At 45.0% G+C, this 23,127-nt stretch overlaps 3 protein-coding genes across 7 annotated transcripts in view; 2 read left to right on the plus strand and 1 right to left on the minus strand.

Moving 5' to 3' along the window:
- Positions 1-9,870, plus strand: part of dnajc24 (DnaJ (Hsp40) homolog, subfamily C, member 24) — a 23,442-nt gene extending 13,572 nt beyond the window's left edge. The window contains exons 3-5 of the mRNA XM_023818422.2: positions 417-555; positions 6,603-6,671; positions 7,527-9,870. Of these exons, the coding sequence (XP_023674190.1) occupies positions 417-555; positions 6,603-6,671; positions 7,527-7,696 (378 nt within the window). The 3' untranslated portion in view covers positions 7,697-9,870. The remainder of the gene's footprint in view (positions 1-416; positions 556-6,602; positions 6,672-7,526) is intronic.
- immp1l (inner mitochondrial membrane peptidase subunit 1) lies at positions 7,856-23,113 on the minus strand. Of its 4 annotated transcripts, XM_072718125.1 has the most exons (8): positions 22,983-23,108; positions 15,132-15,403; positions 13,668-13,780; positions 13,497-13,585; positions 13,077-13,203; positions 8,624-8,734; positions 8,198-8,301; positions 7,856-7,889 (listed from the first exon to the last, which is right to left on the minus strand). In XM_072718125.1, exons 2-7 carry the CDS (start codon positions 15,316-15,318, stop codon positions 8,233-8,235), a joined length of 696 nt encoding a protein of 231 aa, XP_072574226.1. In that variant the 5' UTR covers positions 15,319-15,403; positions 22,983-23,108; the 3' UTR covers positions 7,856-7,889; positions 8,198-8,232. The 4 variants fall into 4 exon arrangements, with proteins under 4 accessions (XP_072574226.1, XP_072574227.1, XP_072574225.1 ...); XM_072718126.1 differs by lacking the exon at positions 7,856-7,889 and having other exon boundaries at positions 8,141-8,301; XM_072718124.1 differs by lacking the exon at positions 7,856-7,889 and having other exon boundaries at positions 8,141-8,734; positions 22,983-23,109.
- elp4 (elongator acetyltransferase complex subunit 4) overlaps positions 22,825-23,127 on the plus strand; it is a 66,280-nt gene continuing 65,977 nt past the window's right edge. For both annotated transcript variants that reach the window (XM_023818369.2, XM_072718123.1), the window contains exon 1: positions 22,825-22,884. In XM_023818369.2, coding sequence (XP_023674137.1) covers positions 22,850-22,884 — 35 coding nt within the window. In that variant the 5' untranslated portion in view covers positions 22,825-22,849. The remainder of the gene's footprint in view (positions 22,885-23,127) is intronic.

Consider the following 23,127-nt stretch of genomic DNA (forward strand, 5'->3'; position numbering starts at 1 on the left):
CCTGAGCATTTATGACGCAATGAAATATTGCAGTTGTGTATGGATAAGGGCTCTTTTTAAATGATTTTGGTGTCATTTTACCTGGCCGAGGGTCTGGGGTGATTTCTCGGTTCTTCGGTATAGCTGGCCGTTGCCTTGCTTTCGTTGTGTTGTCTTCACTCAGCCTTTCTGGGTAAATTGTCCAGAAGAGGTGCAGCTCCATCAGCAAATTACCCATAAAACACTGTCAGTGCATGTTGCGACATCAGGGTTTTGCCAGCAGAATGTCCCTGACTCCTGTAGAGTGATTAACCTGACCGCCGTTTCCTGCAGCTCATCGATCTTACCCATCTCCCGAATCCCTGCTTTATCAAATGTACTGTCAGTAAATGTGAAGCCTAATTTGTTTTAATGTTTTAATTGTTGTCAATGGGCAGTACCACCCAGACAAGCAGAACCCAGATACAACGGTGGAGCAAGTTCAGCAGTGTGTTCAGAGGTTCATCGAGGTCGACCAAGCGTGGAAGATCCTGGGTGATGAGCAGACAAAGAGAGCCTATGATCTGCAGCGACGTGGTAGGTTCCCCGCTTACAGAAGCAAGTCCATCGCACACACTCACACACTCATTTGTATTCATATCATTGTAGGGACTCTCCATTCATTTATATGGTAAAAACCTAAATCCCAACAATAACAACCTTAACCCCTACCCAGCCCTAACCTTAACCATAACTATCCAAAATACAAGACTAGTGACATTTTTAGTTTTTTTATTGCAGTCACAAATTTTTATAAAATCGAGTTTCCCCTTGTGCTACCAAAAACATGGTCCCCACAATGTCAAAACAGGTTTTTATCACATTGTGGGGACATTTGGTACCCACAATGCAATATATGCACAACCTACACACACACACACACAGTATGCTCGTCACCTGTTAATGTTAATTTTACAGATATGTATTAATGCATATTTTCACTGTGCTGTTTTCAAAATTGGACATCATAAATGTAACCACACAATCTAAAAACTGACAGCAGGTTTCACCAAAGTTATTCCCATTCTTGATTATATGTCCTCGCATGTGAAGGTGACAGTAAGGATACTAATAAGCGTGCTGGTGTCTTCATGGCTTCTCCGAGCTGCACAGGGATCCGTGAAGCTGTGTAGCCTCTTCACCCCCAATATCACCACTGGGCCTAAATCGTGTCTGAAAAGGTCGGATCAGTTGAAGCATAAATAAACCTAGTTACCATAACCATAAATGATTCAGATGCCTGAGATTCCCTGCCCTGCCTCTCCAGCAGCATCGCAAAGAGGCCTTGCCACACAGACGCCGAGCTACCTGTGCAAACCCGCTGCATTTGCAAAGCAATAGTTTAAGATGCAAGAGTTGCATTCGGTGGCACTGACATCAACGAACGGAATATGCGTGGTTGTGCGCGTCAGCTGGGGAACAGCAAAGAACAAACGGAAAAACAGGCTGCAGAGAGACTCCAAGCACAGTGCACTCGCTCCCTTTGCCCTCTTCATAAAACCTCCACAAAGCAGAGCAGGCCAGCTGGGAGGAAGAAAGGGGGGAAATATAGGTCAGTCCCGTCACACATGCACTGCTGTTACACGAAGTGATGGGCTGCCCCTCGCCCCCCCCCCCCCCCCCCCCCCCGCCTGAGGAAAGAGGTCCCTCAGCCCTCCATTAGGACCTTCAATAAATGTACATGCAGGCTCCGTGCCATTAACGGGGGGGGACACTCACTAACAGTGCTTGGCCTGTGGTGTGGTGGGGGGGGGGGGGGGGGGTGTACTTTCACCACCACTGCACCATTTTCACTTTCAGAGGGGTGAGTTCCATATTAGCTTCAAAGGACTTTTTTTCTTGTTTCTTCATTAATCTTTTTCGGCTGTGAACTATTTGCAGAATTGACCTAGCCATATTTCCAGTAAATCCATCATTCCATCCATCCATCCATCCATCCATCCATTCTTCATACTGCTTTAACTGGAATGGGGTTGCGAGCCTGTCCAAAACAGCACAGGATGTGAGATCACAGCCTGTCACAGAGACGCACACCAGCATCCACAAAGGGCATGATAAAACATCTTACATCATGTTGCCCTTCACATGCACCTGCAGACTTCAGGACCATACCGACCAAGCTGACCACACCCTGTCCTAAATAAATATGAATTTATTTAATTGGAATGCAATGTTTTCCACAAGAAGGTTCCTCTTTAAAGAGACGCAGCATGGATCGCTGCTTCGACTGCTTGTGTGCGAGTATCGATAAGCTTCCCGTAGCTGCTGGCAGGCAGATCACAGCCAGCATCTGGTGGGGAGATGGAGGAGCTGGGCCATCTGTCTGGGGCTGCTGGGTCTTCAGAGAGCCCGTTTGGAGCCGAGAGAATGATCAGCGGGCATCACTGGGTTTGACGCTGCCCAGCCGTTCGCGATGAAGAGCCCTGCCTCTGAGGTGATCAAATACGGCTGTGAAGCTATAATTAAGGCCCATGCCTGAGTTTGATTAAAGCTCTCTCTAAAGGAGTTTGTCTGTATTGGGGGAAGAAAACACAATATTCATCATCTGAAAGGTGGGTAAGTCCAAGACGGCAGGACCCTTAGATGATGGGCGAGTCAGGTGCACCTAAGTGTCTTTGGCTGGCATCACTAAACCTGTCGCCCTGAGACACAGAAATGAAGCAATCACATGTGTCCAAGAGACACATAGGGGGCCCTGCTTCCTCTGCTGTGGGTATTATAAACAAACGCAGTGCTGTGCTAGCTGGGGGTGGTGGGTGGTGGGGGTGCGAAGGGGGGGCTGTGTGGCCCCCGCATTATGAATGCATGCAATTACTCTGCGCCTGCACCTCTATTTCCAGACGCCTTGCAAGCCTGCAGCCGGCCCCCGCTCCCAGCCGCAGCGCCGATTCCAATCACTGCTCAGTCATGCTCGAATGATTACAAATCATTTTATCATTTAATGTGCACCATTTAATTGCCAAAATATAGTGGCTGTTTGCTGCGCTTTTGCCTTATATCCTACACCAGGTTGCCATACGGCTAGAGACGCATTGTTCCCCCCCCCTGCCGGCGGTGGCCGATGACCTGCAGAGACCCCAGCAGAAAGCCTTATTGAGCCTCGCCGCTAATAGCTGTTTAATGTTATTCTGCAGCCCCTCAAAGAATCATGCTTGTTACTGCGTTTGAAGCCACCGGGAGGCGTGCTGATCAGCCAGCCCGGCGGGTCTCTGATCTGACACGCAGGACAATGGGCCAGCGCGGTCCCTCCGGATCACATTGTCCCGCTCCGGGCCGGGATGGGGGGCATCTACAGGATGGGCAGCGGTGGGCTGGGCTGGGGGTGGGGGGGGGGGGTCTCCCTTGAAGATTTCTGACACCTTGGAGCAGATGTTTTGGAGAGACGCGCTCAGGGTACCCAGCAGCTCGCCCTGCCAGCCCCGAAGCTTTCTCATTTTTTTTTTTTCTCGAAGCCAAGCTTTCCTTTCAGGCATGAGAAAAAAAAGCGGCTTTTCTGAGCTTTCATTTCAGCACCAGTAACTGACTGATGCATTGTAAGAAGCTGTACAAAAGAAGTGCACGTATAATGTACATTAGTATTAAAAGATGCTTTAGGAAGCCGGCCTCTGGATGCTTTCATCTGAATCGCGCTGAAGGGATGCTCTTTCATGACCGTTTGCTGAAGCCGCACCTGCTTCCCTGATTTTAATCTGAAATGCAGAATCGGCCTCCTCTAATGTCTTTTAGACAGATTATTGCATTGCTTAACATATCAATACTCATGTAGTTAGTAAGTATATGAATGAGCGCCACAAGTGCGCGTGTCATTTCCTCCGAGTGACGGAGCGTGTTCCCGCTGTGTCTCTCGTCATTCAGCATTCAGCTGCCTCTGTCAGCTCCGGGCCCGTGAAGCAGTCGCTGTTAACTGCAGACATGCCCTCTGTGCTCCTGTGACACAGGTAGTTAACCTCAGTCCGGCGGAGGGGTGGGGTGGGCTGGAGGGGGGCACATTGCAAAGGGGTTAATGCTTTGTTGTCAGCGGGATGACTGTAATTTAGGTGTCTATGAAGCGTCTAGTGATTCCTCTCGTTATTTCTGAAGATAATATCGCCTAATTTGCCAACACTTCTCTATCGTCTCCACCTCCGCACTTTCACTTTATTTAATTCATTCTTTCATAGGACTGCCCCCCCCCCCCCCCCCCCCCCAAAACGACGGCCATGGTGCGGCCTGTGCCATGGGTGGAGAGCATCTCGGCTGCCTTTTCAGCTAATTAAAGACGCACATGAAAGTGCAAGATCCAAACGTGCTAATTACCGTTTCCTCACGCGCTGCGCTGTAGCGGCTCAGAGGCTGCCGGAAGCTGCAGATGGTGTCACCTTCGTCTTTGGCATACCGAGTTGATCGCTGCCCCTGTTTGGCCAGATCTCATTGTCTCTGTTGTCTTCAGTTCTGTGGCCAGTTACAGGTAACTTCTGGAGTCCTTCGAACAGCAGAAAGTGGAAGCTTGTGCCGGTTCTAGGTATTTCTGCATTTAAGTCATTTGCTGCAAGGCTGTACTCACCCTTCAACCTGATCTGTGCTCAGTCTGCCTCCTCGACATCTTTACCCAAACACTCGCACCCGACAGCGGTCTGTCCAAATGGTGTAATGGGGCTGGGGAGCTGAATGTGAAGCCTTACCAAGACTTCCAGGATGCCCAGAGTATTGCTGGGGACGCAGCGGTACAGAAAGGGCCGTCCCCTTTTGATCATTAGAAGTAGAATGTGATGGTTGGATCTTTGAGGAGTTGGGGTTAGGGTTAGGGTTAGGATTAGGGTTTCACATGCCTAAGCAGGGGAGCTCATTTCTGTAGTAGTATTCTGGGGCGGGGAAATCTGAGAGCTTCTCAGATGGGATGTGTGCCACAGGCCACATCAGGGGTAACAAAGTCAGAAAGCAGGCTTTTAGGATGCTCTCCTCACTCTATCAGCGCTCCCCAGTGATGACCCTGTCAGATCCCCCCTCCAAGAAATCGCATCTCCCCATGGGCAGGAAGTGTCACATCAAAGAGGCCACCCCAAGCGCCAGCACTGTATCTTAATCTGCCTCCATCAGCACGTGGCTTGTCTGTCCTGAGGCTGGCCATAATCTACACACCTGCATCTGCACTCCCTTGTGTTGGGTCTGCACCTTCCCCAAACCCTTTCACAGTGCACATCAGTTCACCATCACAGATATGCCTTTATCACATTATTTTAAAGGGTAGAACAAGCGCTGTCCCTGATATTTACCTTGAGCTTGAGCTTGCAGGACCAGCCAACCTGCTTGATGGGTGTCCTAAATATTTGGGAAGCAGAAGTGTCACGATGTGCTCAGCTGGGTAGATGACATCACGCAGCTTCATGAGGGCGACCCCCTCCTCTGCAGCTAATGAACATGGACACAGGACCTCTTGGCCTCTACTCCCCTGAAACCCGAAGCCTCCCACCGCTGGTGCTAAGTGGAGCGGTGGAGCGGAGGGCGGCCAGCTGAGCTAACAGGCTGCCTGGGTGAGATGCTGCCGTGACCTGCGGTGGTGTAATAGCAGAACGTGGCCCAATGAGGGCGCTGCTTGTGGAAAAAATACTGCTGAATGGAAATGGCATCTGTGCGATTCTGCTGCCACAGAGATGGGTTACTCAGTGCTCATGAGTACTGTTGAATGGAAATGGCGTCCATGTTAATGATGCCGCACAGAGATTGGTTACTCAGTTCTCATGAGTACTGCTGAATGGAAACGGTGTCCGTGCGATACCTGGTGCCACGGAGACGGGTTACTCTTGAGTATTGCTGAATGGAAACGGCATTGGTTCGATACCTGGTGTCCAGGAGATGGGTCACTTAGTACTCATGAGTACTGCAAAATGGAAATGGTATCCTTGTGATCTCTGGTGCCACAAAGAAGGGACACTCAATTCTCATGAGGACTGCTGAATGGAAACGGTGTCCGTGTGATTCTTCGTGCCAAGGAGATGGGTCACTTAGTGCTCATGAGTACAACTGAATGAAAATATGTTACCTGTGTGATCCCTGGTGCCACGGAGATGGGTTACTCAGTGCTCTTGAGTACTGCTGAAAGGAAACGGCATCTGTGCGATACCAGCTGCCATGGAGACTGGTTACTCAGTCCACGTTTTAATCACCACAACTGGCCATAAATTTACTAATGACCAAAACGGTTCTGCTGCACCACAAGAATGTATTAAGTATTACAAAAATTGAAATATGTTGAAATATACATTCCATTCTTTCTTTGGATCGTGCTCTCTGGATCCATTTCTGACTGGGTGTTTAACCTTAAAGACGCAAAGATTCAGTACATCACATGAACATGTCTGAGACTCATTCAGACTAAACAGACCATTGGTAGGAGATTCAGCACTCTCCATGGGTAGCTCTCAGCATCAGAGCTAGCATAGCATATTGCTACATTAAAACTTTTTTTTGGAAATTACAAAATTTTGGAAATGTATTTTTTTTCTGATAATTTGGGAATTAGATGCTGCATGTAGAATCATGAGAAATGTATATGATTCAGCTATAACCCCAGCCACCACCACCACCTTCATATGTATTCCCTGCAGCTGGAGAGCTGAGGCAGAGCTGGCCAGTCGATGCCCACATATGCTTGGATGACATGAGCTGGGATGATGGTAAGGGTCTGCCATCACCTTCTTTCTCCACCACCAAAAAAATGCTTGCAAAGTAACAGGCAGGTAATGGGGCAAACTGCCGTGTAATGTTAATGGATGACCCCCCCGGTGTGTCTGCCGACTTTCAGGGGACTAATCAGAGTGAATGGATAAACAACCCTATGGCGCTACATCAGTGTCAAAACTATAAGTTGCAACATTACGTGCATAAACATCCCACTCGCGAGTGCAAATGTGAAACTCGTGAGCACAGAAAAATTTTCGTTTTTCATGGTACTGCGCTCTTTTCCTTCTCCTTGTACTTTTTTTTCCCCCCTTCTCTAATTTATATTTCTTTCTTAATTTGAGAGATATCCTCACATTCCTAATGGATTACCTGTGCTGGAGTGATATTTTCGCACTCGAGTTTTGACATGAGGGTTGATAGCTCCTAGTTTTGTGACTGACTGCACACTGCGAAGCGTTTCTCTAAAAAAGATAAACAGGTAGGATAAAAGCAAACTGTGTTTTATCTGTCTTATAAAAATAATTTAATAGTCAAGCTGTTAAATTTGATGAGCATGCATTCACTGATTCCCATTGCCCACTTGTCTGTTCCCCCCCATCAACATAAAAAATAGGCAGCTTTTCGTATTGAGCACATTTCAGTTTCACATCTGCACTTGTGAGCGGGATATTTACACACGGGAAATGTTAAAACTCTCAGGTTTGTAGTTTTCACCTGTTGTTTTAGCACCCTGTAGTTTTGACATTAATGGGACACCTCCCCTCTACCAGAGTCTGTGCTATTAGGATTGATCCGTGTGAATGAATGAACACGCAGCTCCCGCTCATTGCGTCTGTGCTGACTTTCAGAGGAGCAGGTCTACATCTACAGCTGCCGCTGTGGTGGTTCCTACCTCCTTGGAAAAGATGAAGCAGAAGAAGAATCCATCTTGTGCTGTGATACCTGCTCCCTGAGTATAGAGATAAAGAGGACTTCCTGTGGATTACAGACTGTAAATGAAGACTCTCTAGACATTTGAGTACTTTAATAAGTTTATATACATGTTCAGGATACAAACAGAATTTGGCACGTATGATGTGGCTCAGTGAGTAGTGAGATCACCTCATACCTCCCGGGTTTGGGAGCCCATGTTGCAGGCTTCCCTCCAGCTTCTCTGCTTTCCTGCTGCAGTTCAAACTAAGTGGCATCGCTCAGTTGTGTGTTCGTGTTCCCTGTGATGGGTTGACGATTTTTATTATTTTTTTTGTCGATCATATGATTTTATCAGCATGTGAAGTTTCATTTAGAAAGTTTAAGTGTTAATCCTAGGTTACCTTTCCATCCCTAAAAAAACTATGCAAGTACTCAAACAAAACTTAAATGCCATACTGACATTTAAACTGACGCTGAGGATTAAACCATTTTAATCAAATGGGTTACTCTTTTTTTTCCCCACAAAAAAAAGAAATTTTTAAACTAAGCATAAATTTAAATAAAAACTTTATTGAAAGTATCACTGTACAACATATTAGCTACTTACAATATCTTACAATACATTTACAGCCTGCAAGAAGCTTAATCCCTTGGTATAATCCTTCCAGTTGGACTCTTGCTTAGTCTTCCAAAACTGGGTGGAGGCCAAAGCTGTGAAAGGAACACAGAGGTTAAAACACAGGAAACACTTTTATGTACTTCATATACTTCAGGATGCTTTCTGAAATGTGAAAAGTAAAACATTGCTCTATTCCATTTTAAAATATAAGAATTGTACGCGAGAGTTTTAGCAGCAGACTTCTGGTTTCAACACAGACACCGTGAGAATGCATGTAACGCAGTAATAAAACGGAGGATTAAACTAAGATCTTCATGTTGCCACATGCAGTATGAGCTGCTTTTTAAATCCCCTCGGAAGACCTTCAGACCTCAAAGGGTAAAATGTAGCACCAGTCTTTTCTGCCTGCAGTACCTTCAAGCAAACGCGTCCTCGGATGAGGGCATAGGGCACGGGGCCGTAAGCCCGTGAGTCTGTCGAGTTCCTCAGGTTATCCCCTTCCAGCCACACATGTCCTTTCGGGACCTAGATGCATAGAGCAGAATGATGGTTCAACTTTCCTTCCAGTTTACAAATGGTGCCAAACCTTCTTGCTCCTGCCAACTCTGCACAGAAGAACCTTTTCTTTCATAAGCTGCTGCTGTACACTTAAGCTTCAAGAACGGTGACTTGATAAACTGTTTTGTTATATTGTCTCTTTTCTTCCACATTGGAAGATGTTTGGGGAACAAGGTCACAAATTTATCATACTTCAAATGGGGTCATTAGGCTGTTTGTTTAATTCTGCCCCATTGTAACAGAAGCAGCTTAAACAAGGCTGGCTGTGCTCATCAGCATCCTGGGGTCTGAACCAAGGCTAGAGCTGCCAGTGGGCCCGCAACAGACCCAACCTTAATTGACTGTGACATCAATTATGAACAATCTCATCACTTCAGAAGAGTAGGCTTGTCAAACATCTAATTAAGTGCTCAGTAGCATATATGTGCAGACAGGATCAACAACACATTATATTGTAATAATGGCCATCACGAAATAGGTGTCTATTTTTGTTTTCTCTAACTTTTCACAGCTCAGGCCACTGGACAAAAGTAAAGCAGAAAGTTACCCATTTCCATACATAGTAAAGGAGCTTCTGTTACTGAAACAACAAGCAGCAGTTCAACTGAAACTACCCCTCCTCAGCCAACCCATCCATCCACCAATTGCCTGCTTAGGGTATCAGTACTATGATTAGGATCTTATCAAGCAGAGATTTCATTTAAAAAAAAAAAAAATCCAGTTAGCCTAACTGATACAAACTTCACATTGGTACTTGTGAAACTTCTGCAAACCTTTAAGTACCAGTTGACTTCAAAGGGTAAAAGGTTATGCTAAAACGTGTCCAGCCTAAACATTCTCACGATGATGGCATGCCAGCCTTTGCCTGTTAAAATAATTCCTCATTAATATGTAAGCACATGTTCCAACAGTTTGTCATCTGTTTGGCCAGAGTGTGTGCTCTCTAATTTAAAGATGCCTATGTTCTGTGTATGTAAATTAAATGATCCCCATTTAGAGCAGATGTAAAAATTCACACCCGGTGCCATTTGGCAGTCAGCTGTGTATAAAATGTGAACTGCACTGGCAAACTGTGCTTCTATATAATAAAGCTCCTTAATCTACTTTGTGTTTGGATTCGGGGTCATGGAACAATTTTCAGGTGTTTTCCACGTGTCGAATTATGTTTCTCCGCACGTTTGTGAAATTGAACAACACTAAATGACAACTTTTTTGTGAAAGTGTGCTATTTTAAATTAAATCAGCAGCGTGAACAGCAAGGCAAAAGCCAAGTGACTATTATTTAAAGACAGAATCCCTGCTTAAATGGATGATCAGTTTACTGTAATTTAGAAAGCCAGAAATGACTTGGGTGAGCCTGGATTGATTTCCTTAAATCAGCTGACGTCCCAAACAGCCAGTGCATACTGTGCTTTGTGTGGGACAAAAGGCCGGATGATAGTAGCAATGCATTCTGGGACCTTAGCGTGGGCACATTTATCCTGGCAGTTCAGAGACTGCTGTCACTTTCCCGGCAAATGCCATGATTTGTACTTAAATGGAACCTGAGACCTGACACTCGGAAGCAGTGGGAACAGGGAACAGAGCTGGTGAGAACTTCGCAGAATCTCGCCTCACAAGTTCACAGGTATCCCAGAAAGGGCTCTGAAAGAGGAGGCCGCATTCAAAGGCGCAGAGCAGCTCTTTCCCCTAATGAATCGCAATATCCACCCCCCCCCCAGAACTCAGACTTAATCTGAGTCAGACAAAAGAATCTGCGCCCCCACCTCCACTCCTCATATCCCTCCCCAGGTCTTTAAAATGGCCCCCGTTTGGTCCAGGGCCACAAATGTAATTACCTCCCAGTCTGCGGGTGTCATTCAGACAAAAGGTGGCTTCAGAGCGAACCACAGGTGTTACCTCTCCTGAGGATAAAGGACCATAACCAGGAGTGTTGAGAAAAACTGCTCAATTATACCAATCTTTGCTCTTTGTAAAGTACATTTGGATTTATTGCAAATAAAGCCATCCATGGTTCCCCATGACTATCAGGACTGCAAAGTAGCCTACCTCACCGTAGCCAGGGAGTAAACTTACCATGAAAAAAAACTCTCCTGAGTAAGCAGTGAGGTAAATCAAACTCAGTCTCCAACTGTAGCCTCTGCTGGCACAATGTCACCGAATAACCTGTCAGAACCTCGTTGCCGTAACCCGATCCTGCGCTCCTTAATAAGCCTTTCAGTCCTTAGTGCACCCTCAGACACGATGACTACTTTGCTGCAGATCAGGTGTCTCTGTTGTGACACACCGTTTTCAACATGCTGCGGTGAAATCACTCTTGTAAGGGGAGTCAAACTTGAGTGGATTGTGGAGGAGCTACCTGTGTACCATTGTGTACGTCTGGCTGAATACTTAAGCTATCCTGAAATTCACCAGCAAAAGAAAAAAACCTTAATTAGCTAAACTAAAAGTGCTTCTTCCTGTTAATACTACTTTATGCTGCTGTGGCTCATGAATATTACAGAGCCGGGTGATCTGCAGCTTATGCTGATTTAGCTGTGCTAAACGTATTCTAACATAATTCAAATAAAGACCGAACAAGTCCTAATGCTCATGAATATTCATAATCACATTGTGTTCAACCAGATTCTCTTGGTTCCCAAAGTGAGGACTGAAAGCAATGAGAAATGATAACCCAGCGTAGATATTTCCTATCAAAACACAGTTTGACTGAAAGAAAGGTATTTCCTAACCAGCTGGACAGATAACAGAGACAGAGCAGCACTGACTCTCAGCACAGAACCCATTCTGACATTTTCTATGGCGATCCTGCTGAAACAGTGGCAAGAACACCTGTCCATAGGATACACAGTGGAGGCACAGTATCAGTGGAAGGCCAGGGTACAGGAGCATGCTGACAGGGACACACTGCAGAGGGGATCCCTGCTGCGGGTACAGAAATGGGCTGACGAGAACACACTGCAGAGGGGATCCCTGCTGCGGGTAAAGAAATGGGCTGACGAGAACACACTGCAGAGGGGATCCCTGCTGCGGGTACAGAAATGGGCTGACGAGAACACACTGCAGAGGGGATCCCTGCTGCGGGTCCAGAAATGGGCTGACGAGAACACATTGCAGAGGGTATCCCTGCTGCGGGTACAGAAATGGGCTGACGAGAACACACTGCAGAGGGGATCCCTGCTGCGGGTACAGAAATGGGCTGACGAGAACACACTGCAGAGGGGATCCCTGCTGCGGGTACAGAAATGGGCTGACGAGAACACACTGCAGAGGGTATCCCTGCTGCGGGTATAGAAATGGGCTGGCGAGAACACACTGCAGAGGGGATCCCTGCTGCGGGTATAGAAATGGGCTGACGAGAACACACTGCAGAGGGTATCCCTGCTGCGGGTATAGAAATGGGCTGGCGAGAACACACTGCAGAGGGTATCCCTGCTGCGGGTATAGAAATGGGCTGACGAGAACACACTGCAGAGGGTATCCCTGCTGCGGGTATAGAAATGGGCTGACGAGAACACACTGCAGAGGGGATCCCTGCTGCGGGTACAGAAGAGTACTGACAGGGACACACTGCAGAGGTGATCCCAGCTGCGGGTACAGAAATGGTCTGACGGAGAACACACTGCAGAGGGAATCCCAGGTGTGGGTACAGCAGCGTGTTGACAGGGACACACTGCAGAGGGCATACCAGCTACTAAAAAGGAGATTTTTCATAATGACTGGATCACGCCCAACAAGCCACGCATCTGGTGCTGATCTTTACTGGGGACCCTTTACTCTACTGTGGATGTAACAAGAAGCTGAGAACACAGTGAAACATTTTGTGGGTTACATTAAGCATCTTCATTCCTCTCCATGCAACTCCACAGGGGTATGAGTGTGTTTCTGTACAAGCAGTTTTCACTCTACAGGCTTCTACGAAATATTAAAAGTGGACATTGGGTGTGTGTACTGCCAGTAATATAGCTGCGATCCAGGCTGTCACTCTGTTTACGACTGAAAACAGCTACCAAAGCAACGATTTACTACGCGAGCCTGTCCATCAGCTCATCCACTCAGCTGTCACTAATGCTAACAGCCTTCAAAGAAATTGCAGAGCCAGCTGCAGACAGTGAAGGGAAAATAATAACGAAAAGCAATAACAGTCGTTTCTACAAGATAGTGGGCTCTCAAATCCTACCTTTAATATAGATTCGAAAAAATGTTGATAAAATAGATTTACGATATGCGGCATGCTCACAACACATGAAAAAACACACGGCCATACAAACACATCACAATGATACAACTAAAAAGGGCTGATACTCACGTAAGTGTGTGTTTTAAATGTATCTGACGGGCTGCTGGTGCACACTTTGTCTCCTTCTAATCCAATTACTCTTTTACAAATATTCATCCTTGGATCAAAAGGACTTTTGACAATCACAATATCTCCCCTGAGAAAGAATCAATTAACATTCAGCCGAGGTAGAAAGCAATAAGGATTATCTTAGCACATGAATTTAAAAAACCATTTGTTCAATTAAAATGCTTATAATGGAAACTATGAACAACACACTGTTCATATATTTGAAGTAGGTGCAATTTACATGCAATTTCTTAGTCATGAACCAAAATTCTGAAAATTTCCATATTACATAGCAATTCTGAAAAAAAGGTTTTACTACTTGAATTGGGATGATTTTAACTTGTTTAATGTGAATGTTTAATGACTGAATACAATACTCACTTTTTGATTGTGTAAAAATGACGACTCAGCCGCTCTGAGAAGACTAGGTCATGGTTGATGATGGTGGGCTCCATAGATGGTCCAGAACACTGTAATAAACAGCAGACATCTCACTGAGACAATACATCAAACGCAAAGCGGCAGGCTGGGTGGTGGGCAGGGAGCACGTACCACCACCAGCTCTCCAATGTACTCTAGCGTGCAGTGAGCGATGCAGCCATACTGGATGGTAAAGCCCGCAAACGCCAGACTTTTCCCTACTGCACGCCTCAGCATATTAAGACCTGGAGGAAGGAAGAGAGGAAAAACCACGAGCTCACACATTCATCTGCACAATCACAGCATGCTCTTTAACACGGATAGGTGTTCGTTAAAGCTCAGTGCTGCTAGCTGATGTACAACAGGCCTTTCCAAAGGAAGCACAGTGTATTACAGAGAAAAGGGACATTACAAAACAGGTACAAGTGGCATCAGACTTCCTGTGGCACTGGGATCTGAGGTAAAGGGATACATTAATATTTGTTACCTAGACAGCATTATGGCAGATTTGACTCCATCTGCACGTTATACAAAAAAAATGTATAGGGTGAAGTTTGTGGTTAGCCACGCATGACTGTGAACCTTCTGGTGACAATAGATGGCTCATTTAGGGAAAAGGTAACAGCTGCTATCATGACAGCCCTAAAAGAAACAAGCACCTTGCTTTTCGATCCACTCATACTCCAGCTGGTTCCAGCTGCAGTACAGGGCCACTAACACAAGCATGCACCACAAATTCACCACCATCTTTTACTTTAATGCCATACTCCCATTTCACCCGCCAATGATGGCCAGGTCAGCTCTGGCCAAGCGACCAGTGTTCAGTGCGCATGAGGAGTGGAACACTGCCCCCTGCAGTCAGCCAACAGGCCACAGGCCAGCATCCGCCGGAGCCTGACGATGACACCAGACCGATGTTTCCAGGAATATGGCTTTGCTTAGTGGGAAAGATAATGGCACTTTGTCAGAAGACAAAGGCAACCCAACACACTATTGATTTTTGCTCAATCATCACAACGTAGCTGACTGGGAGAGCAAGTCTTAAACCTTATGAAAACATACTATTTAGATCAGATCGACTGGATAAGCCACTGACGGACTCCAATGTGTGGCGGCTAAAGCTAACAACCATATCCATTAAAAGTGCCAGCCCTCAAATCCATTATACTTTGTCCCTGAAGATGACAACACTGACATGGACAAGACGAGATCCCCCCCTTATTTAAATGCCCCATGAAGAAGTGCATCTGTGGCGGGAGAGTGAGATGAAGGGGACGCCTGGGCCTCCATCAGCCAGTCAGTAATGAATTCTGCACTTTCTTCACGTAGCCCTGTTGATGGCATTAACCACAGCAAGCAGAGCGGAAATCGCTTTGAGCTTCATGAATGACGTCCCAGAGATGGGAAGGGATTAGGCGCCGCGCGCTGCCAGTTACAGCGCCAGGTGGCTCGCTCCCTCGCCAAGGTGTCACACTTAATCCCATTACGGCGCCACTACATCTCAGACATCGAAATGATCCACAACCCCAAAACGCTCAAACACACAAACACGCTTCTTCATTCCGGCTCTTTCCGAGCGGCTGCGAGCGGCTTCACCTGAAAGGCGTCGCAGTCCACAGTGCACAGGCCACCGCTGCCGTTTTATTGGACCCGCCGCCTGCTCGCCAGTGCCAATCTTGATCCAATTTCGCCGTGCCGGTGGCCCCTTATTCCCTTTCCAATGATACATCTGCTCCAAAATCCCACTGCTACAAATCAGGATTAATCCTAGCCGGGACCTCATGTTGATCCCGTCTTCCAAACATGTCGCAGGTTTCCCCTCTTCCACAGTCTCTCAAGTCTCTGGGGAATGACCTTAAGTCCCAGATCTGCTTAGAAGAATAGGGCAGGGATCACAAAACATGACCCCCAGAACCTTGATATCGCTATATTCCGACCCGTGGGGCTTTTGTCATAGGTGAAGATTAGGACTTTGCATAATAAGATTACACGGCAAGTGAATGATATCAAGGGAAGATCCATATGCGGCCGCCTGGTTTTCACTGGCCCGCTCTGCCTTGGGAGGACCACTGCGCTTTACATGGGATTCGTTCAAAATGAGCTGGCCATTCCCAGCCTCTGCAATCACAGATTAGATCTCTATTAGCAACAGGCCGGGCGTCTGCTTGGGAATTCTCTGCCGTGATGGACATGATGAATGTTTTATGCAGCGCCTGGTCGTCTTGGTTACATGTGAAATGCACAAAAAAATCATAAACAGTACAAGTAAAGAAACAACTTGACTTGTTTATTGAAATGCTTTGACTAAAATTTTCCTTCTCAATTACTTGCCAATATGTCAGAGTAGAAGCCGCATAGCGGATGAGGGTCTGAATAAAGAGCGAAAGCACTTGATGAATGAAAGTACATGAAAATACAGCCGTCTGTTCGTATTGCAAAGCAGAACTTGAATATCACCACAGCAAGACTGCCATGCAAATCTTAAAAGACGACATTCAGGTTCGAAAAACTCATCCAATAATGTGAGGTTAGACATACATATGGGCCATTTGGTATTTTGGATTAGCCTAGCCTGTCTTTGTCATCATTTTGACTTAAATTACATTGCATAATTTGCTTTCTCTATGTCATTATAATTGCTAAGACAAAGGTTATAACCTTGTTACTGAGCCACATCATCTTATACAATACAGTACATAACCATATAATATTTTTTGTTTGCGTATTGAGCATTTTTGAGTAGGGCTGAATGATACTGCAAAAAGATCAGAGTTTTTAAAGTGAGTTTAAAGAGTTTAAAATTAACTGTATAACCAAACAGAACTTATCTACTAACACAGCCTGTCAAATAAGTTGGTGGTACCTGCTATCAGTTGTGCCAACAGACACACAGCAGTGCCGACAAATCACTTGCTTTTGCTTAATATCATCTTCATGGATTACAAAATGTTCTATCTAGGAAGATAAATGTCTTTTCGTGACCAAGCAGCTCTTGTTTGCTTTTCTCCGATTCACTCATTTTTGCTTAATTTCTCATGAACATGCCGAACAGTCTGAGTGAATATAGCAGCGAAGACGAAAATAATAGCCTTGGTGAGCTCATGTAAAAGCGGTAAACCTTAGACTTTAAAAATTTTTTTTTTAAAAACATATACTACCAGTCACAGGTTTTTACCACTGTTCAGTTTATTTCATACACTGCTGATTTTTTTATTCTTGTTAAGCACTGGAAAGTTGAGGGAACAACTATAAATGAAAATAAGTCAAATAAAACAAGTTTCTTTTATAACATGGAAAGAGTATGTAACAATGCATGACTGACATCCTGTTAGCTGGTGATGGCAGCCAAATCCTAGGATGTCCTTTCATTTTAAATGCACTAGTTAACGGTTTCATCCAGTGAAACTGAGCAGTATTTAATGCTCCTTGTTAAAAGAGTGCCGGAAATTTTCTCTGCTGTTATAACTGCTAGAGGAGGTTAGTTAGTTTGATGAATCAAAGATTCAAAAGGTACTCAAATGGTGAAGATACTGTACATTTTTTTAGTTAGCAAAGAATATGGAGTGTATTTTTAGTAAATGTTTAGTGAGTAACATGCAAATGCAGAAAATCTCAGTGCGTGCAAAGAACTTGACTGGTAGTGTATACTAGATAATGTTGAAAAGTCGAATCATTAAAATTGCAAACCTTTTTAAATTTTGTTTCCTATCACTGACCAAACATGTTTCAGTGCAACTTATTTAAGAAGTGAACCTAGCAGACTATCGCGGTCCTTGCGATGTGACTGTTCCATGTGCACGAAATGCCATATCAATATTAACATCGCACTTTGTGCAAGCCTAGTATTGAGGGTGGCACAGTGTGGAGTCGGCTTGTTTACCCTGTGTGTCGCTTTTCGGCAGATTCTCCCATTTCCTTCCACTGTCATGCAACTTAAATGAACTGGAGTGCCTAAATTCACTGCATGTAAGAGTGAGTGTGAATCCTTCAATTTTTCCTTGGTTCCTGCATTGTATTGGTGTATTATACTATTTTATAAAAATGAATATAGATTAGGTAGATTACTCGATTATTAATGTAATCGATAGAGACAGCCCTAAAACAAACAAGCACATTGCTCTTCCAGCCTTAATATACTTATATGAATGGTCAAAGACAAAAGAATGGTAACACCAATAAGCACATCACAGAGCAGAAAGAAATCAAGATGCAGTGAACCAGTGACACGATTCAAGTCTGATGGCAAAGACTTATCCGACTGCAATCCTATTAATGCTACTGTGATGATGTAGCAATAGTTTGTTAATGCATCTTGTGTGTCAATGTGTTACTACAGTGTAACTAAATGTGTCTAAATATGGCAGGCAGCTCATTTTTGGGTTCCCAGCCTTTTAAAGACATTGCTTGGTACCTTTCAAATTGAATTAAAGCAGCTTATAAAAGAGGATGACAAAGAAGATGCATTTGTGTTTCCCAAGCCCCGATTCTGAGGAATACCAGGAATACTTAGTGACAAGGGGGGCAGGCATGTGAAAGCACCATCACTGCCACAGTGTGACACAGAGGCATTGTCATTCAAGAATGCAGCCGGTCAGAAAAGCCCGGGCCGATGGGGATGCAGCCCGCTCAAGATGCCGGCAGGGACAAAGTGACATGGGGATGCAGCGTACTCAGGATGCTAGCAGGGACAAAAGGACCTGGAGACACGGCCCGCTCGGGATGGCGTGGCAGGGATAAAGAGACATGGAGACACGGCCCGCTCGGAAAGCCAGCAGTGACAGCAGTATCCCGAGTGGTAGCCCACTCAGGATACTGGCAAGGACAAAGGGAAATGGCCTGCTTGGGATGTTGATAGCGACAAAGGGACATGGGGACGCAACCCACTCAGGATACCGGCAGGGACAAAGGGACATGGGGACGCAGCCCACTCAGGATACCGGCAGGTACAAAGGGATATGGGGACGCAGCCCACTCAGGATACCGGCAGGGACAAAGGGACATGGGGACGCAGCCCACTCAGGATACCGGCAGGGACAAAGGGACATGGGGACGCAGCCCACTCAGGATACTGGCAAGGACAAAGGGACATGGGGACGCAGCCCGCTCAGGATACCGGCAGGGACAAAGGGACATGGGGACGCAGCCCACTCAGGATACCAGCAGGGACAAAGGGACTTGGGGACGCAGCCCACTCAGGATACCGGCAGGGATAAAGGGACATGGCCTGCTTGGGATGTTGGTAGCAACAAAGGGACATGGGGACGCAGCCCGCTCAGGATACCGGCAGGGACAAAGGGACGCAACCCACTCAGGATACCGGCAGGGACAAAGGGACATGGGGACGCAACCCACTCAGGATACTGGCAAGGACAAAGGGAAATGGCCTGCTTGGGATGTTGATAGCGACAAAGGGACATGGGGACGCAGCCCACTCAGGATACCGGCAGGGACAAAGGGACATGGGGACGCAGAACACTCAGGATACCGGCAGGGACAAAGGGACATGGGGACGCAACCCACTCAGGATACCGGCAGGGACAAAGGCACATGGCCCGTCTGGGATGCTGGCAGGGACAAAGGGACCTGGAGACACGACCCAGTCAGGATATTGTGGCAGGGATAAAGAGACTTGGGGACATGGGCTGCTCGGGATGCCAGCAGGGACAAAGGGACATGGGGACGCAGTCCAATCCAGCTTGGAGGCAAATGTCAAAGAGGACTCTGGGCAGCACATTCTGGGGGTGAAGGTGCAAGATTAGAGAACATGTCAAAACATTATTCTCATTGCCTGCCTGGGTACTCTTCAAGCAAGACAGCAGAGACTTACAATGACTCATGTGACCTGGGGCTCTGCCAACAAGGCATGGCTGTGTAACCTCACATCCAGCAGCACTCAGGCCACTTCACACTGTTTGCGTGTGAGATGCTCTGCTGATACTGAGAATCATTATTTAAGGGCATCTGAGAAAACCTACAACAAATCACAGGCAAGCACCCAAAATTCACCTACAGAATGATCACTGCTGCATCACGCATCTCCAGCAATGGAAATCGGTATCAAGAACATTTGCACAGGATCTAAACATTGAGCTAATCCATTTATCTAACAGCAATCCACAGACAGCATGCAATGTCTTTACAAGTCAGGCTTCCCTTTGTCTTTCATAAGCAGGAACAATGATGAAACATCTGAACCAGCTTTATTAATGTGATGCCTAATTAACGCCTATCACATCCGTTGTCAAATAATCCTCCCTCAGTATCGTAAATCAGAAGCAGAGCCATCAAAGGTAGTCTCAGATAAGAATCTCCCCCATTATTATTAGAATCAGCAGGTGCCCCCAGCATCTGGTTGCAGGGTAGGGATTGCTATCCAGCATTCTCCATCTACAGACCACCAGAGCAGCTAGATGGGAGAAGGGGACCCACATTAAAAGCTCACATGGGCCCTTCTCTCATTTAATGACTAAATTAAAAAATCAAGGAAAGAGGACACCAGACTGCGACGTAGCTAAGAAGATTATAAGACGTCTTCCACTCACAACCAGCTACACCTAACAGTGCAACCTGGTGGCCACAGGATGGGGTAGCAGGCCTTCTCCCCTTCAGGTTCACCAAGGGGCCGGTGTACGTGGGACATGGACTGAAACGCTAGGCCCGGATTTGACTACATCATCGGCACGACCAGATTCACATCATCCAAGCAACCCTAGAAGACAAAGTAGTCAAATGACAAACAAGAGACGTGTGCATACACAAAACTATGAAAGATCAGCGCTGCCAATAATATCAATAGCACTAAATGCACATTATTCATTCGGATCCTGTTTTTAAATTTCTTTATGTGTTTTTTTCCCCCATTTTATTTTGGGGGAAGTTCACCCATTTTGCACAATGACTTCGGGCATGAATATTTTCTGTTGTTATTATTACAGTGTTATTGCCACTAAAAGTACTTGCAGATCTTATCAAGCTACCTAACTCGTAACTTTCATTATAGTCAAACCCTTCAAACCTCTCCAGAAGCCACCTTCCAAAGCATATTTTGCAACAACACATGTATTTTATCCATAACTTCTGCTCTATAATCACCTGTTAACAGAATTATCAAAAATCAATATTTTTTGGGGTCATTTGGAAATTTCACATATGGCCAGAAAAAGAGGATTTTGTCACAGAAGAAAAACATCTCCTAAGAATAAATCCTTCTCCGAACAAAAGCTTACCTCTGAAGCCATCCATGGATGATGAACTATGACATTTCTTTCAATATGAACCAAACAAAATTCAGACTCCTACAACTAACTCCTAGCTACGATCATATTCATACTCTTGTTATGTAGTACAGAAGAGAAACTCAATTATTTCAATAAAATATCTGACGTTAAGATGGTTTGTGCCACATATTACCATCAGAAACCATCAGTCAACAAAAATGATGTTAAAAAAAATGCATCAAGGAGACAACTTCAATAACTTACTATTAGGAAACAATAATTCTACAGAAATAAATAAGTAAAGCTTTATTTATAAAATGCTTTTCACAGATAAGTCAAAAAGCGCTGTACTAGTCCAAAGTAATCAACCTTACAGTACATAAACAATAACTTATGTAAAAAATTAAAACATTAATGCAAAGTTCATGTAATATATTTAACCATGTTCCAACCTGGATAAGCATAATAAAAGTTAAATGGGGTTAGGGTGGTAGGACAGATGCTAGGACATAAATTGTAAACTAAAAAATGAATCAGAATATAAGTGACCATTAAAAGTTATGTTTAGAGTAAGTAATTACTAAAATAAATTGTCCAACTTTACATTCCTTTCTATTACACAAGGACTATTCCTTCATGCAAAGTCAGAAATGCACATTGCTTTTTCAATTAGTGATATACTGAAGCTGCTGTCAAAACAGCAAAACAAAAGCACTTCAGAAATTATCCAACAAAAATCCCCTTGCATTTTACTATTAAACAGAAGAACATTGAGAACATGCTCATGAAAGAGCACTGCATAAAATACATCTGTGGTGTAACGTGACAGACCAAAACTGGCACACGGCATGCTCACCTTTGTCAAAGCTAGCTACATAAGATAGTTTATACATCTGTGCCCTGTTATTAATTGTGAATTGGTTTCCTACAATTACTAGCAGTACAGAAGGTTTAAAATACCTTCTTTTTCGGCATCATGATGTAGGATTTCAATTGTGTGACACTTGGTGACACTTAATGGAACACTGAACTTTGTTTCCATAGACAAAGCTGGAACCAGTAAGCCGGTGAGGCTGGTCTGGCATGTGACATTTCCAGGCCAACACTCAGACCCACTCCAACCCTGGCTGAACTCTGCTTTAACATGGATTTATAGAGATACGTAGTGTATGTGGCAGTGGCCCCTGCTAGTTATTACTCTGTGATCAGACAGGTCAAATCCCATGGCTGGCAGAATAACCAGTAATCAATGTTGGGTCCTTAAGCAACTCGGTGAAACCCCCCCCACCCCCCCAAAAAAAAAAACTACTCCAGTGACCTGTACTACGAAGCGGGGTTACTGGCTTATCAGGGTAACTTGTCAGATTTAAGGTAGTCTGGCCAAAATGTAAGTGAACGAATATGTGGTCCATTTAAACTGTGGTACCTTAAATCCGACAAGTTACCCTGATAAGCCAGTAACCCCGCTTTGTAGTACAAGCCACAGGGCTGCCAGAATGGCTGACCATGTGCTCTGTTCCTAAAAAATGCTAGCTACCATGATTTTCATGTGACAAATTCAAACTCAGAAACAGATACTGGGAAGTAAGAACATAAACTGGAGGAAAGTGTACAAACTGGTCCAAAACGCTTAAGATATAACTAAAGGATATTTCTTACTTTTTCCCAACCTATGCCCTGTCTTTATTTCTTTCAAAAACCGCACAGAAATGAAAAGTAACAATTCCAAAGGTCAATTTCATCCTCAAATTTTCTCTTAGAAGCCACTAGGCACCAAAATAGAGCTTGACAAACTAAGTTTTTCAGGAGATTTGTAGCGCAATCACACACTCAAAGGTGAAAATGAAAGTGAGGATCCCCACTCATCAAGTCGGGACGTCCCCTATAATAGCCATGTCTAAACAAACCGTTAAAGATAAGGAATTGAATGTGTGTCTTTATTTGGTATCAGAAAAAACACATTCTGACTTATTAGGTCTAACCTGAGCCAATTTTCAATTTTACCTGCCGGTACCAATCATCAGGAGAGGCTGTCCCTCATACATCACAGGGGTGCGACAGTTCTCGCACTATTTTTTTCGTATTAAGTAAAGTTTAATGCTAGCTGAAAGCGGTATCCTACTATCGGTCAGGTACTTACAATATCCTAGACATTTTATGCAATGAAATTCGCTCGTTGGCTACATTAACAGCTGCATGCTGCTCTGTATATTTCATTACAAAAACTCACCTTTAAATCTTCAAAACACTGTTTTAACCTTAAGCTGAGTTTGACTGCTAGTAATGTGCTATTCTACTCATACACACAATTCGGATGTAACTGAGCGAAGTAGACGTCTGGCTGTGCCTCCCCAATAAACGTGCATGTCATTGGT

The sequence above is a fragment of the Paramormyrops kingsleyae genome, chromosome 11 (assembly GCF_048594095.1).
Source record: "Paramormyrops kingsleyae isolate MSU_618 chromosome 11, PKINGS_0.4, whole genome shotgun sequence".
NCBI lineage: Eukaryota > Metazoa > Chordata > Actinopteri > Osteoglossiformes > Mormyridae > Paramormyrops > Paramormyrops kingsleyae.